At 37.6% G+C, this 16479-nt stretch overlaps 1 protein-coding gene across 3 annotated transcripts in view; it reads right to left on the bottom strand.

Moving 5' to 3' along the window:
• Positions 1-1659: 1659 nt before the first annotated feature.
• GABRB2 (gamma-aminobutyric acid type A receptor subunit beta2) overlaps positions 1660-16479 on the bottom strand; it is a 242058-nt gene continuing 227238 nt past the window's right edge. For all 3 annotated transcript variants that reach the window (XM_020283723.2, XM_012740678.3, XM_020283724.2), the window contains one exon: positions 1660-7693. In XM_020283723.2, the coding sequence (XP_020139312.1) occupies positions 7346-7693 (348 nt within the window). In that variant the 3' untranslated portion in view covers positions 1660-7345. The remainder of the gene's footprint in view (positions 7694-16479) is intronic.

The following is a 16479-nucleotide window of genomic DNA, read 5'->3' on the forward strand; positions in this document are numbered from 1 at the left end:
GAACCAGGCTGCACAGCAGGAGGTGAATGGTAAGCTAGTGAAGCTTCATCTGTGTTTACAGCCACTCCCCATCACCCCCCCACCCCTGATTCCCCCAATCCTCCATCCAGGGAAAAATTGTCTTTTGTGAAAACTGGTCTCTGGTGCCAAAAATGTTGGGGACCACTGATCTGTAGGATCCTCTTTAGGAAATTATAATTGTTGGAATATGTGTGGGGGAATTTTCCCAACATCAATTGACCAGCTCTTTTAGGGGACAATATTTGGAAACTTTCCCTTCTCAAGGTAAGTAGTAGACCAGGAACCCCATCCACATTCTCTTGGACCTCTCACCTTCCCCCACACCTACATGGGCTTGTGTGCCACACACACACACACACACACACACACACACACACACCAAAACACACCACCACCAGTTATGTGAGCATGTGCCTTTGAGTTTACATGTGATCTCTTCGCTGAAGAGAAATGCTGACACTTAGCATGAGGGAGGTCAAGTGCAAATATAGGTATCTCACATTCCTACATTATACAATTTACAATGTAAGCTGATAACTAGCTTTTAACCATCCTGGAGGTGGGTCTTTTTGGCAGCATTTACTCCTGGGTGGCTATAACTCCCTTTAATTTGTGACTTTATTGAACAATTGTATTCTGAAAGGCTACCTGTCTCAGGTTAACAGAATCTACCAAAGTGCTGTTGGAACATTCCTAAGTCACCAAGGGTGAAAGACAATAGGCTTGCTGCCAAGTAATTCAGTGGACTCAGAAGAGTTCCCTGTGCCTTTGAGAGGTGCCACATAATCCAAGTGGGCAAGGACTTTGTGTGCTCACCTCTGTTTTCCCAATATTACCATGAGCTCTGGTAGATGGCAGGCACTCAACAAATTTTTCTCCCAAATGAGTTAGCATTGGAGAAGCCTACTCTCCCACTTTTAATGATAAGGTAAAAAGAAGTTTCAAGGATTTGTGGGTGAGTCCAGCATGGGTAGAAATCCAGGCTTTTCCATTCTCAATAGTAAAGTACTTATACTTCCAGAGCTTGAGTTTCTTCTACTTTGAGGAATACAGTAAGAGTTAAAGGAAGATCATTTGTGAAGTGATCAGCACAATGTCTTCAGCAGATATATGTGGAGTCTTAAATAAACATCTAATGTTTATCATATGTTTTCATGACTGAAACCAGATTCTTAATTATCATTAATATAAAATATCTAAATGAAGAGAACATTAACTAATTTCTGACATTTTGGATATGGTAATAGCATTTGTGAGATGTATGCTGAATCTTCTAGAATGATGGTAATTAAAAACAACAGTAGAATCTACTATTTATAGACCACTTACCATATACCTTGTACTGTGTTAAGGCCTTCTTACATGCTATTTAATTTCATTTTTACAATTACCAAATGAGAAAGGTATAATCATGTCTTTGCTTTATCGATAAGAAAACTGAGAGCCAGGTGGGTTTAGCAGCTACACAATCATAGCCTTAATAAGTGGCAAATCAGAGTTCAAACTCAACTTTGCCTGATAGTAGGTCCCAAGTTCCCAAGAATTTCTTTGGTTTTTACAAAAGCCATCATTCTGCAATATAACTCATACTAATAGTTCAAAAGTTAAATATTCTGAACACAATGAAACCACACACACTACTTTTTATTTTTATTTATATTTCTTAGTTCAAGAATTACACACTAGTCAACATTATTATGTATTTACATGCTGAAACTGGCTGCAATAAGTTTAAATTCAAGAAAATAATTCTTATGTGCTATTCATTTATAATCCTCATTTTTTTTACTGTCTCATGTATCCCAGAGATTTTAGTAGTCCTGTTTTTAGAAAGACATGAAAATAGATGCAATGATATCCACTTGTGTTTTGCATTTTCTAGCCATTGGAAAATGTGCATTATGTGCATATTAAGAAAGGCTACAAGGTAATTAGTAAGGCTGATAATCACTACATTGTGAACAAACTAGAATATCACATTTTATAAAAGGACGATTTAGAACTGTGCAGGGACAATATTCATAACAGAAATATTTAAACACCCATGCAAAGAAAAGTTAAAAATGTTATGGAATTTAAATTATAGGCAACTTTGTTTGAATTAATTACGTTTAAAATGATCATGGTTGAAGGCAAATCGTTGAACCAAAAAGAAAAAAAAAAAGATACAAGCTAATGAATTGTCCACTTGCTTCAAATAGTGCAAGGACACACACATGGGCATCAGATTAGAGGACATGTGACAGAGAAGTGACATTTGACTTTGGAACTCAAAGAACATAAAGTTTTATTTTTCATCATTTTGGATTATATTTATATTTATCACAAAAGAAACACTTCTCAAAGCAAATTAAAATTTGATATAAGAAGTTTGCATGTATCTACAGAAATGTTCGACTTCAATTTCTGAAAAAAATAAAACTCCTAACAGCTCTCATAAGAGTGCTACTTTTTAAAAATGATTTCTTTAGGGCAGTATCTTAATTTGTATTTTTTTCACTCTCTACTACTTTTCCCCATCTCCCTAGTGCATTTGGAAAATGTTTTGTAAACCTTTGGTGTGAAGCAATGTCCTTTCCCCCCCTCCACTTTCCCTCTTTTTTCCTTTTTTCTTTCCTTTTTTGTTTTTTTAATAATTCTGGAATCTTTGGTTAAAAGGAACAATACTATCTAAAGACAAAATGCTATTATTAAAAAAAGCTTGTAGAATGTATTGTGTGTAACATGTTTCTGGAGCTGGTATGAATAAACATTTTTATTTCCTGTAGTGCCATCTATACAAACTCTCACTCTTTGAGAATCGAGAGTTAAGTTGCAAACTTTGGTTTCTTGAACTCTGGCATATAAAAAAAAACCCTTTATTTCATTTTTGCTTTTCCCAATTGCCATTTCTAAGGCTGTCTCTTGGTTGTTACATTGACTACACAAACACTACAGTGTTTCCCATAGAGGGGGAGCCAGTGAGAGTGAGTGAGCAGGTGAGGCAAAGATGATTGTGTGTGTGTGTGTGTGTGTGTGTGTGTATGACTGTGTGTGACTGTGTGTGTGTGATAGCAAATTGAAACCCTTCTGTCTGGGATTCCCAAACCATTTATGCAAAAGGGTGTTTAAATTACTCTGCTGGGGCACTGCAGTAACCATACTTAGTAAAAAATAAATAAGAATTAAGAAGAAAAAAAAACTAAACAATTATTTGTATCTACTGACTATTCATTTACACCATGTTTAATTATTTACATATTATAACACAACAACTTAAGCCATAAACAGAATTTTCACATTGCCTTACCATAAAATACAAATTAGAAGTTAAAAATATTTAAGAAATCTGTTTTAATATTTACACACGCTTGGTGAAAGTTATGGTTGCTCACATTACATATATTCTGTACACTTAGCAAAATGGTATGATTGCTACAGTTGTAAGTATTTTGCCCTAACCAACGTGATGGGGGTTTCTTTTTTTTTTTTTTTTCCTCCTCCTAGAAGGAATTTTTATCATTTTCCATTTTCTTAAGACATTTTTGTTTTTATATCACCAATGGAGAATGTTATTTGTTTCCTTGAAAAAGAGAGCAATTAGACAAGCAATGTGACAACTACTTCATTTGTGATGTTCTGAGGTACAGTACTATGGTGGGGTCAAACTGTGCAATGGTTCATAAGAACTGTAGGCATTGATCTGCTGATAGAGAAATGCTCAGTACCCTGTATTATTTATTTCAATGTTGATTGTTGGCTGCCAAATTAATAATACTCATACACTGGTTTAATGAAGGAAATAAAACATATTAGCTTATTCCTTTTGTTTTCCAACATATGAATGCATATATATGTATGTATGTTTACATGAATCTGTATATACACATATATACATCTAGATATGTTGTAAGACATGTTTTTTGTTGATGTTGTTTTGCTGTTTTTGTTGCTGCATGTGAATTTCATCATAAAACTGGAACACAATTACCTACAGAAAATGGAAGTTGTCTTTGTTGCCAATTTAATGCAGGTCTTGCTTAAAATAAATGTGATTCTTTTCCCCATTATGCATTCTACCACTTTCTCTATGTGTTGTGCTTTTGTAAGCTGACAAATTTTTGTGTGTGTTCCTAATGCTAGAATGTAAAGTCTTTTGGTTCATAAACCACTTTTATTGTTATTATTATTATTTATTATTTTACTTAGCACTGCTTTTGAAGAAATGAGAAGAGAAAAGGTCTAGATGGCACTGCTTGAGTCTTTTCCCCTGTTATTAAATTTGAAGTAGAAAGAATTGTAACATTCCTTATGTTGCATGAGTTTTCAATTCTGAAGTGCATTTCATACCTACTAGCAGTCATGTACAATATATATATATACAGATTGAGATCAAAGAATTCATGTAGACTGTGTATTTTTGAGTCAGAATTTGTCTACGAATTTCACAAAGATGGAAAAACACCTTAATTGCTGGCTATCTGACTGTTTTGTAATCGAAAGAAAACTATACATATGTATAAACTGATAGTAATACCACATCAGAATTGCTGAAACACACCATTGTGGTCCTTCAGTTTAGCCACTGGATATCAAGCTAACGGGTCTCCCAAGACTTATTATTAGTCTAGCACCCTTCTCTCTGTCTGATGACCGCCTTCCAATTCAACTAGAGGAAACATATAGTTTAAGAACAAATTCTACATCTACTGTTATTTCTTGACAGGATGAGTCAGTTGTTTCTACTTGTGTGGTTACTGAGTGCCAATGTGTGGTTTTCACTCTAGGGCATGGGTTCCAAGGTCCCCTCTTTCCTCCTTTGCCTAGTTTCTTGTATCACTGAGAGCAGACATGAATTCCTGGTCATATGCTTCTGAGGCTCACGCTGTGAAGATCCTTCTCTCCGCTTTGATCTAGATTGCTCTGTTGACTTCCCCAGACATCCAAAATTCTGCTGTAACTATAAATGACAATGTCAAGGATTTTTTTTTTTTATGGCTTTTAGAGTAATTGCACATAAGAGCCCACTTCTAGACTTGGGCTCTGAGTTGTCTCTAGAAAAGCCTTTCCAGAATGGCATTTTAAAGTTGTGCCCCTGAGTTATTGGTATCCTCCTTCCTGATATTTTCCACTCAAACTTTATCCCCTGGTGACAAGGAGCAGGCACTTTATTAGTGTGATGCCCCAAAACGACTGCCTAGGAGTAAGTGTGTCCCTGGAGACACATGAGGAGTCTCTACTCCGAGCTTATTGGAAGAACCTGTGTCAGATTCTGCTCAAAGATTATACTCAGAGGTGTTCAAGTATGTAATCAAAATATAAGGGCCAGAGTTCCCTAGATGGTGGGGAAAAAAATACCACCCCATACTGGGCCAAATTCAGAAAGCTGAATGATGAACTTTTGTTGTTGCTGTTGTTCTCTGACAGCTGAGACGCAGGGCAACAGTGTTCTATCACATTCCAAGCTGCTGAATCACAAATACACATTTTTATCCATAGACAGATACTGGCTGCTATGCACAATTAGGGATGTTATTCTAAAAAGAAGAGGGTTTTCTGCTTTGTTTTGTTTTCAAAATAGACCATAGCAAAGTTATTGTCCAAGAAAAAGTTCAATCAAATTAAGCTTTGAGGAAAATTTAGCAATTCATTATTTTCTATAAGAAAAGCAAAATATGCACCTCACATTGATTGAAATAGAATACACTAGCTTATTCTCTTTCCTGTCCAGCAGATGAAAGCGTATGTCCAATTAGTATAGAAAGAAGCACAATGACGTAATTTAAAAATAGAATTAAAATAACACATTGTGCCTGCCTGATTATCAGTTATATATTTTTCTGCAATATCAACTCAGGCTCATAACGTTCATCATGTTAATGTGACTTTGTTGTTATCTTATTTTCCACTGTTTTTCATATTTTCCTTGATTAGGCAGATTGCAACATATACAACAAAAGCACCCTTAAAGAATCACACCCAATAAATCCCAAAATTACCTCTTCTTGTGCCCATACTTTCTGAAGTATTTTTTGCCTTGAAAAATACAACAGTGAATTTCATTGCACATAAGAAAATACTGTTCACTCAATCTCTCCAAAACCTTACTTTGTCAGTCTCCTAAGAATATAATCAGAATTTTGGAAGGAAGACAAGCTCGAGTGGACCATTAATTCCTTAAAGTGATGAACCCATCTTTCTTTTGAAATACCCTGTTAAATTCAGAAGTAAACTTATAAGGATGTGCCGCAGAAGCAGTTGACGTCTGAGATAAACAACCTGCTTGTTTAACTTTATGTTTTGTATTTGTATATTCGAATGACTACCAATGTAATCTGTACATCTAAGATGCTTCTAATTTCCCCAACTTTTCTATTTCATGGTTATCTTTTGATTAGATAAATGATAAAAACCTCTTTAGGTATACTGTCAAAAGCTTGTGAGGTTGAAAAAAAATTCCTCTTGCTCTACCCTTTGCCACGGGACATAGGATGTAGAGACCAGATGCTGTGTGGGCTGATAAGGGTTATGCTTGCTTGCCTGCTTGCTTTAATTTTGTTCCAACAGGCATTTCTGGATTTTCTACTCTGCTCTGTGTTGTTAACTCTTATTTTAATCACTTAGGAAATAGCTTTTTAGCGAAAATTTCTTTGGCCACCATGAATGATAATGTTCAGAAGTCTTCTAGTCTCTAAATGCTAAAATGAAAGACAGCGTAGGTGATTCCCTGTGCTAAAAAGCAAAGAGACTGGGCAAATTGGTTTCCTGAGTCTCTGTCTTGACTCTCCCTTATCCTGCTCCAACTAAATGAGAATCTTCTAGAATCCAGTGGGAATCATCTTCCCATGACACCATTATCACCTTCATAAGACAGGCATAGACCATCTTCAAGTGACGTGCTTGCATGGCACTGTAGATGATGTTCATAAGCACAGTGCCATCTCAGCAGCATGCCAATCGTAGAAATGAAGATGGATATCTAGATATGACCACTTCTCAGGGAAATGACTGACAATGCTATTGAGCCTCCCAAGAATATCTTCTAAGTAATTCCTCTCTGAGTAGGCTGCAAGCTAAACAGGTAAAGTAGAACACTCAGACTGAGTCTTGCCAGCATGTGTACAAATCACTTGCACTTTCTCTGGAAAACCACAAGGACCTTAGTGTATTCATTACTTAGCAGAAGCAACCCAAATGGTATGAAATGGACCACAGGATAGGCCAGCAACTAAGGTATTTTAGCATCACTTTTGTCCTGAATTGATGTGTTTTCCAAGTCCTACATCAGGCTGTACAACTGGTTTGAGGAGGGATCTAGTCTTTGCTTCCCAGGGGAGGCTATGTTTTAGTTCACATAGTAAAGCCAATAGACGATGTTGAAGAAGGAAAAAACCACTGGGAAGAATATGCGGGACCACCGATCTATGGCATTCACATCAGTCAAGTCGGGGATGGTGATTTTCAGTTGGGAAGCACGTCTCCTCAGGCGACTTTTCTTTTGTGCCACGTGTCGTTCCAGGGCATTCCTGCCAAAACTGTGCCTGGGCAATCCGGCTTTCCGGTACTGAATGCTGGAGGCATCGTAAGCCAGCATTGTGCTCCTGGGGTCTCCAAGTCCCATCACAGCCTCAGACGTGGCCATTTCATTTTTTATCTCGAGAGTGCTCAGTAAGATGTTCTCATGGGGGTCCATCTGCAAAGGAGAAGGATCAAAACAGTCAAAACAATGAGGCTTTATTTGAGCTATGCAACACACTACGATAGGCACTGAGGGTAGTATTTATACCAGTGGTAAAGAGAAAGTGGCTTTCTGATTGCATCACCTGAGTCTGAAATGTGGCTCTGCTGCTGTAAGCTATTTGAGGTTCAGTTTCCCTTTCTATGAAATGATATAAGACTCCAACCCTAAAGGATTGCTCTAATGATGCAATTATATAATAGACTGTTGCTAGTATAGTTTTCGTTATTTCTACTTAGGGCAGGCAGGAAATTGAAGGCATGACACTCTTTTAAAAAAAGTATAGTCTTGATATGCACACATAAAAAAATTAAACTGTACTAAGTATGGCATAGTGTTAGGAATTAATCACTGAATTGTGTTTATCATGGTAGCCTAGTTATAGATGAATTAATAACAAAACTAGAACTAAAAATAGTGGGTAACTATCAAGTACTTGCTATATATGCCAGGCACTTTTTTGTACAATTTCATTTAATTGATGATTCCTAACACCCATAGTTATGATATGTCACCTTAAATTTGCAATGTCAATATAAACAGGCTTAAGGAATAGTTTTGAAGAATATAAATCAGAGGGTACATATGACTTTCCAAAACACAAAAGAATTCTATAATATGAAGGAAGACGAGTCTAACAGCTGGATAGACTTTGGGTGATGGAGGTGTGAGTGGAGGATGGACTGAAAAGAGGGAAGGGAAGGGGCAAGGTTAGAGCAGAAAAGAGAATGTCTGGAGTTCACTGTGCTCACTTGAAGTCTGAGTCTCAAGACTACAATTAAGTGGCTGTACGGATAGTCAAATCATCTCTCTTGGATGATTTCTGCTTGCAAATCTAAAATTAAAAGATGAACACTGACATCATGATTCCCAAATATTACATTATTATATAATGTCTTTCTTGCATTAAGAAGGGGAGACTTGTGTGCTTTATTTTTAAGAGGCCTCAATTGCTACAGAGAGCAAAACCTAGCCACAACAAGTTATTCTTAATAACAAAGTACATTTATTTTGGTGGAGAATCAGGATATACTAATTTCCAGTAACATTTCTGAAATTATAAGAAACCAATGGTCAATGACAGGCACTGATAATACATGGAATTAAGATACATAACCACATGCTTAATTGGAAGATACAATGCTCTGAGCTTCATGAATTATGCAAAAGGCAAAAAAAATGTTGCTAAGGTTGTATATTAACAATTAGCTTTCAAATGTGGTTTAATGGCCCTGTATTACAAATTCAAATCTATAACCTTTTGAGCAATAGAAGCTATAAAATACACCAGGACATAATAATTGGCCAATTAATCTCTGCCCACTGATCACACTTTCTGTATGTTTGGTTTTGTACCATTTTGCTTAGTGGAAATACTAACCAAATATATTAATAAAATTAATTTCAAAAGTTTAAGATTTGGAAAGAAAACTAAATAAATGGGGAAATAAATCTGTCAAGATAGGGCCAGGCAATGCCTTTACTGATGGCTTTCCTCATCCTAGGGAAAGAAAGGAATGTTCAAAGGCTCCTGCTATATGCCAGCCCTTTGCTGCAACTGTTTCACTGAATGCTCACAACCACCCTGCAAAAAGGCAGGAGGTTACAGTTGGAGGCATTCATCAAGTTTCCCAAAGTCACACAGTTACTATGTGGTAGAGCTGGAATTCGAACCTTGAGTCCATTGGGGGAGAGTGGGGCCTTTCTAACACTCAAGGAAAGTGAAGCCAATGGAAATGGGAAACCTATTGTTCCCGTTATTTCACTAGCATGCTTATTTTCTATTCTTCTCTGAGTTCACTCTTCCTTTCACCACCTAGAAAACAGATTTTTAGGGAAATTTTGGGGCCACTATGCATGATATTGTTAAGGAGTTTCCCCTTCTCTAACTACCAGAATATTTCTTTTTCTGATGAGAAATTGCAAGAACAATTATGAGCTGACATCAGGACTGGCTGACATAAAAATGTAAAACAATAGTAACAACCATACTAAAAACTATCGGCAGCAATGGACTAATTATTATGAAGGGAAACTTGTTCTAAGTTTAAAACAAATTATCCTTAGATAATTCATTTAATCTTAGTGGGTTTCTATTTTGTTACTGAAAATTCAATAGTTGGATTAGATAGTTCCTGAAGCCTTATCATTTACTTATTTTTTCATTCATATATTTTTAAAACATTGATTGGACCCCCACTGTGTGTCTGGCACTGTGACCACTATTACACAGAGTCATGAGGAAGACAGAATTGCTGCTGGGTCCTCGTGATAGTCACAGTCTCCAGAAAAAAAATATTGAGGTAGGAGACAAAATATTGTAGTTATGACTCTTCCACCTGTTATTTTTGACATGAAAAAATTGCTTAATTCCTCTGAATCTAGGTTTCTTCAACTGTATTGGGGTCAAAGAATAGGATTTGAGAAGATTAACTGAAATAAAACATGAAAACTAGGGAGACTAAAGCACAATGCAAAGTTGTTATGACACGCTATAAATGAAGTAGGATATTTATGTACTGCAGTGACATGGCAAAAAACAATAAATAATTATGCCTAAAAGAAAAATAAGTATGTTGCCCTTGCAGTGTATAGATATGGGTAATGAGCTTTCTGTAGGTGAAACCAATCACCTCCACCCTACTAGAGACCCTGGCTCTAGTATAGTCTTGATAGAAACACATAAAAAAGTGGGAGGGCAGTGGTGGGTGAGGTATATTGGACACCTATATCAACTTACGAAGTGCTGCACTCCTTGATAATCTCTCATGTCCTTAGAATCCTTCAACCTTAAAATATGATTGCTTGAATAGACTTAATTAAGGCTTAATAGTCCAGGAATAAATTAACCTGAAGAAGAAAAATAGCATTGTTTTCCAGAAAATTCCTATCCATAACCATGGATCTGTGAAGCGGTGAGGGATAAAGTTTATAACCATCTTTATTTATACTTTAATTTCACTTGATTAACAGATACATGAAGGTTATAGTTCATTAGGTTGCACATCAGGGTGAGGCTGTAAGATACTGCTCCAATCACCCCATCATGTCCTTCTTTGAAGGATCAGTTTGCTCCACCACTTTTCCATAGTTTCTATGAAGCCTTCCATATATGCCAACCTTCTTCACTCTCCTGCTCAAAAATTAGCTTAATCCCTCCCGTGATGCCACAGCACAGTGTCCATTTGCCCCATTCTTGGGATCACCAAGACTTGAGCTTTCATTTGGGAGTGTGGAATGGTGGCTTCATCAACACCTGGAACTGTGTCTGTTCTCTGTAGCAGGGAACACATTGTGTAGTGTTTCCACGTTCTGATTCTGGACTCAATCAGGTTTTGATTCTGGGCTGAGCCACTCACCAGCTTTGAGACCTTGGGCAAATCGTTCAGCCTCTCTGAACTCAAGTTTTCCTATACTTAAAGTGGGAAAAATGCCAATACCAGTTTCCTGGGATTGTTTGAGAGGATTAAATAACACAGCACATGCAAAGCACTTAGCCCAGTTTGGTACATAGTAAGCACTCAAAAAATCATACCTGATCTTGTTACAAAAATGCAACATTCAATAAATTAATAAATTTGATTTTCTAGTGTAATTTATTTATATATTCTTTAAAATTTTTACTTTTTAGAGATGGGCATCCCACCATGTTGCCCAGGCTAGAGGCCAGTGGCTATTCATAGGTGCAATCATAGCTCAGTGTAGCCTCAAACTCCTGGGCTCAAGTGATCCTCCTGCCTCAGTCTTCCAAGTAGCTGGGACTACAGTTATGTGCCACCATACCAGGCTTTGTCATTTTTTAAAATTCCATGGCCTGGTTAACAAACCAGAACTTTGAAATGCATCAGATATTTTAATTTTGCTTTGATTAGTGGCTTCCGTAAAGTGCTGAGAACAATGCTTAGTACATAATAAATACTATACATTTTTGTTATGGTACTTAAGTAAATGTATTAAATATAATAAGTTTAGACTGAGTTATTTCCAAGTGCTCAAGCGAGATAAATAGAAGCTGCCTTTCATTTCATAAGGTGGAGAAGGAGCACTGGTTTCACAGACCTTACTACGCATCCCAGGTTCACAGACAGCCCACCAACAACCTCCTAACCACAGAGAGAAACAGAGCCCAAAGGCCAGGACCAAACAAAGAGACATATCCAGTGCTGATGTGGCGGAACAGGGAGCACCTGGCTTGCCTTTGCTGATGACACTTTGATATTCCAGTATAATGCTGGCCACAGCAATTATAATCATTCACTTTCTATCTGTGTTCTCCACCAGACTACACTTCTCGATGAGGACACAAGGTCTATCTCATCCATCATTGTATCCTTAAGCATTTGGCATGGGACCTGGCGCATAGTGGGTGCTTAACAAATAAATTCTGATTTATGAAATTAATTTTGCTACCCTTAGAAACTCACTGCACCTCTTCATGAGTCATTGATAAGATGGATTTAGTTTTGCACCACCAGTCTAAAGACTGGAACTTCATGGGGCCATGTCTTGAATTCCTTCCCTGCTCTAAGGCTTCTGCCTCTGTTTATACAGGTCTATTTCTAGAGCAGCATACTCCAGCCCCTGAAACCTGGAAACTACACTTCTCACACTGCCATTTCCATAACAGATGTCTCATTATTACACCAGAGAAGGAAACTTCTTGAGTAGTAACTAGAAGCCAGGACTGAGCATTTTCCATAGTGACCTTTCAGTTATCACGGTAGCACTCCCTGATCTCATGTTTGGAAAATAAAGCACAAAGAGTTTAAGAAAACACTGACACAAGATCACATAGTGAATAGGTGGCAGAGAAGGAATCAGAATCAGATTTCTTTTCATGTTGCCATGTTGAGGCACAGTGGCTGCTCAGACAAGCTCTGCAGCAGTCACAAAAGAAGGCTCTCTCAGCACATGGGTGGGGTAGTCATCCATCAGAAGGCTTGCAAAATTTTTTTTAATGAGGGGTGGATAAGAACATCTGGAGTTAGATCTGTCACTATAAGTGAGAGCTGTTGAAAAGTCAAGTTAACTGCAGCACTTCCAAGTAAGAAGAGTAGACATCTGTGCTTTGGCTACTCATCAAGGCACCAGTTATTCCAATTTCTGTCTGGGAAACCACACTTCCTCACTCTCAGTTTCTATGCCTCTGGTGTGGGTGTAAGCCAATCAGAGCCATCCTGACACCATGATTGGCTCAGTGATGGGCACATTGCCTTTTCTGAGACAACAGCATGCCGTAAGCATTCAGACAGGCAGACCAGAGTGAAGACTCTCAAACTTTTCCACTGGATTTGCAGCTAGAAGTGTCCCCAAATCTACAGAATCTGCTGAGATGTTTCAACTATATGAGGAGATCCTAAGTTGGAAAGGAGCCAAAAAGAGAGTTCATGAACTGATGCCACCTGTCTCTGTATCTGAACATGCCAGACTTGCTGACGCTAAGCAAAACAATATATTCCTTCTTCCTTTCTTTATTCCTTTCCTCCCTCTTCTTTCTCTTTCCCTCCTTCCCTCCCCCTCCTCTTGCTCCTCTTCTTCTTCCTTCCCGTCCTTCCTAATTCCCCACCTTTCTCTCTCCTGTCTTTCACAATAGCTGCAAAGAAAATAAAATACCTAGGGATATATTTAACCAAGGAGGTAAAAGATCTCTACAAAGAGAACTACCAATCACTGAAAAAATAATTTGCAGATGATGTAAACAAATGGAAAAACATATTATGCTCATGCATTGGTAGAATCAACATTGTTAAAATGTCCATACTACGCAAAGTGACTTACAGATTTGATACAATCTCCATCAAAATATCAACATCATTTTTCACAGATCTAGGAAAAGTAATTCTACTCTTTGTCTGGAACCAGAAAAGAGCCTGAATAGCCAAAGCAATCTTAAGCAAAAGGAACAAATCTGGAGGCATCCCCTTATCAGATTTTAAGCCACACTGCAAGTCAATAGTAACCATAACAGCAGGGTATTGGCACAAAAATAGAGACACAGACCAATGGAACAGAACAGAGAACCCAGATATAAAACCATCCATATATTGCCATGTGAGCTTTGGCAAAGCAGACAACAATATACACTGGGGAAAAGAATCCCTATTCAATAAATGGTGCCGGGAAAATTGGATAGCCACATGGAGAAGATTGAAACAGGATCAGTATCTTTCACCACTCACAAAAATTAATTCAAGATTGATAACAGAATTAAACCTAAGACATGAAACCATAAGAATTCTAGAAGAAAATGTTGGAAAAACTCTTCTAGATATCACCCAATGGCAATCACAGCAACACTAAAAATAAATAATGTGGACCTGATTAAATTAAAGAGTTTCTGCACAGCCAAGGAAACAATTAACAGAGTGAATAGACAACCTACATACTGAGAAAGAATATTCACATCCTATACATTCAATAAAGGGCTAATGATCAGAATCCTTCTCTCCTTCTGTCTTTCTTAAACTAGAATGAGTTGGGTTTCCTGTTTTTTGAGACCCAGAGGTTCCTACCTGAGATATAAATTCATCTCATTTAAAGGTCTCAATAACTCTATAATACAGTATAGGAAGGGCAGCACAAGAATTAAAGGCATTTCATTTGTAATAAAAATTTTCATAACCCAAATTAGGGCTCAGGAAATATATTAGAGTAATATCTTCAGCATGCAGAACACTGTTGGGTTTCAATCTTTTAGGCAGCTGCTAGATTTGAATGTCTGGCTGTTAAACTGGCTGCACTTCCCTTTCTTTTCCTTGTCTTGTTTATTCTTCTTTTTTTTCCTTTCAAAGAGCATGGACTATGTTGGGAGGAAAGTTACAATGTCAAGAGCAAAGGTACAGGAGATTGATAGGGTCTTTTGTGGTAAAAACACACCTATTACACCATAGCAGAACAGGATGCATATCCATTTGATAGGGCAGAAACTGAAGCTCAGAAAAATGAAGTGAGTTATTTAAAATCTTACTGCTAACAGGTAACAGAACAGTATATAACAATTCTAGGTTGTTGATGATTATCTCAATGCAATGATATGCCTTTCTGCCTCCAGCCTGTCTTATTATCAACCAGGGAAGACTGACTGAAGTAGTGGTTTGATGGGTGACAGTCTTATTTCAGTGGTTCCCAAACGTGAATGTGCATCAGCATCCCCTGGAGGCCTTGTTAAAACAGATCTCTGATACCAACATCCAGAGTTCATGAGTCATTAAGTCTGGTATGAATCTCATTAATCTGCATTTTTAACAAGTTCCCAGGTGAGGCTGGGCTACTGGTCTGGACAGCAGAAGAGGGGTATGACTTCAAATAAAAGAGCATCAGAGGCCAGAGAAATAAGGAAAAAGCTGAAGGTTCTGAACACAGTTCACAACATGGAGCTGAAGAGCAGCTTTCATAGAGATAGAACATATGTAGCTTCCATGGATTGAGTATTTACTGGAGCCAGGTATTGTACTGAAGGCTTTATACACTATCCTATTTAATCTTTTTTTAATTTCGGCATATTATGGGGGTACAGATTTTAAGGTTTCAATAAATGCCCTTCCCCCCCACCCCAACAAGTCCGAGTCTCCAGCATGACCATCCCCCAGATGGTGCACATCTCACTCATTATGTATGTATATACCCGCCCCCCTCCCCCCTGCCCAATACCCTATTACTGTAGCACCTATGTGTCCACTTAGGTGCTGCTCAGTTAATACCAGTTTGCTAGTGAGTATATGTGGTGCTTGTTTTTCCATTCTTGGGATATTTCACTTAGTAGTATGGGTTCCAGCTCTAACCAGGAAAATATAAAATGTGCTATATCCCATTGTTTCTTAAAGCTGAATAGTACTCCATGGTATACATACACCACATTTTATTAATCCATTCTTGGATTGATGGGCACTTGGGCTGTTTCCACAGCCTTGTAATTATGAATTGTGCTGCTATACCAAGGAGGTAAAAGACCTCTACAGGGAGAACTATGGAACACTGAGGAAGGAAATAGCAGAGGATGTAAACAGATGGAAATCCATACCATGCTCGTGGATTGGCAGACTCAACATCATTAAAATGTCTATACTACTCAAACTAATCTACAGATTCAATGCAATACCTATTAAAATTCCATCAGCATTCTTCACAGATACAGAAAAAATAATTTTACGCTTCGTATGGAACCAAAGAAGACCCTGAATATCAAGAGCGATTCTAGGCAACAAAAACAAAATGGGAGGTATTAATATCCCAGATATAAAACTATACTACAAAGCTGTAGTAATTAAAACAATCTTGTATTGGCACAAAAATAGGAATATTGACCAGTGGAACAGATCTGAGAATCCTGATATAAAACCATCCTCATATAGCCATCTAATCTTTGACAAAGCAGACAAAAACATATGCTGGGGAAAAGAATCCCTTTTCAATAAATGGTGCTGGGAAAACTGGATAGCCACTTGTAGAAGGCTAAAGCAGGACCCACACCTTTCACCTCTCACAAAAATCAACTCACGCTGGATAACAGACTTAAACCTATTTAATCTTAATCTTGGCAACCCTATGAAGGAGGTATTACTAATATTCCCATTTTAAAAAATATGGAGATTGGAAATTAAGGATAGTTAGTGATTTGCCCAGAGTTAGACAGTTACTAAGTAGTGGAGCTGATACTTAAACTGCTTGCTCCCAGATTTCTGTTTCTAGTTACCAAACTATCCAATAGCATATCTGGAGACTTTCCCAATTATAAGTTCTGT

This window comes from Microcebus murinus, chromosome 21 (assembly GCF_040939455.1).
Source record: "Microcebus murinus isolate Inina chromosome 21, M.murinus_Inina_mat1.0, whole genome shotgun sequence".
Lineage (NCBI taxonomy): Eukaryota > Metazoa > Chordata > Mammalia > Primates > Cheirogaleidae > Microcebus > Microcebus murinus.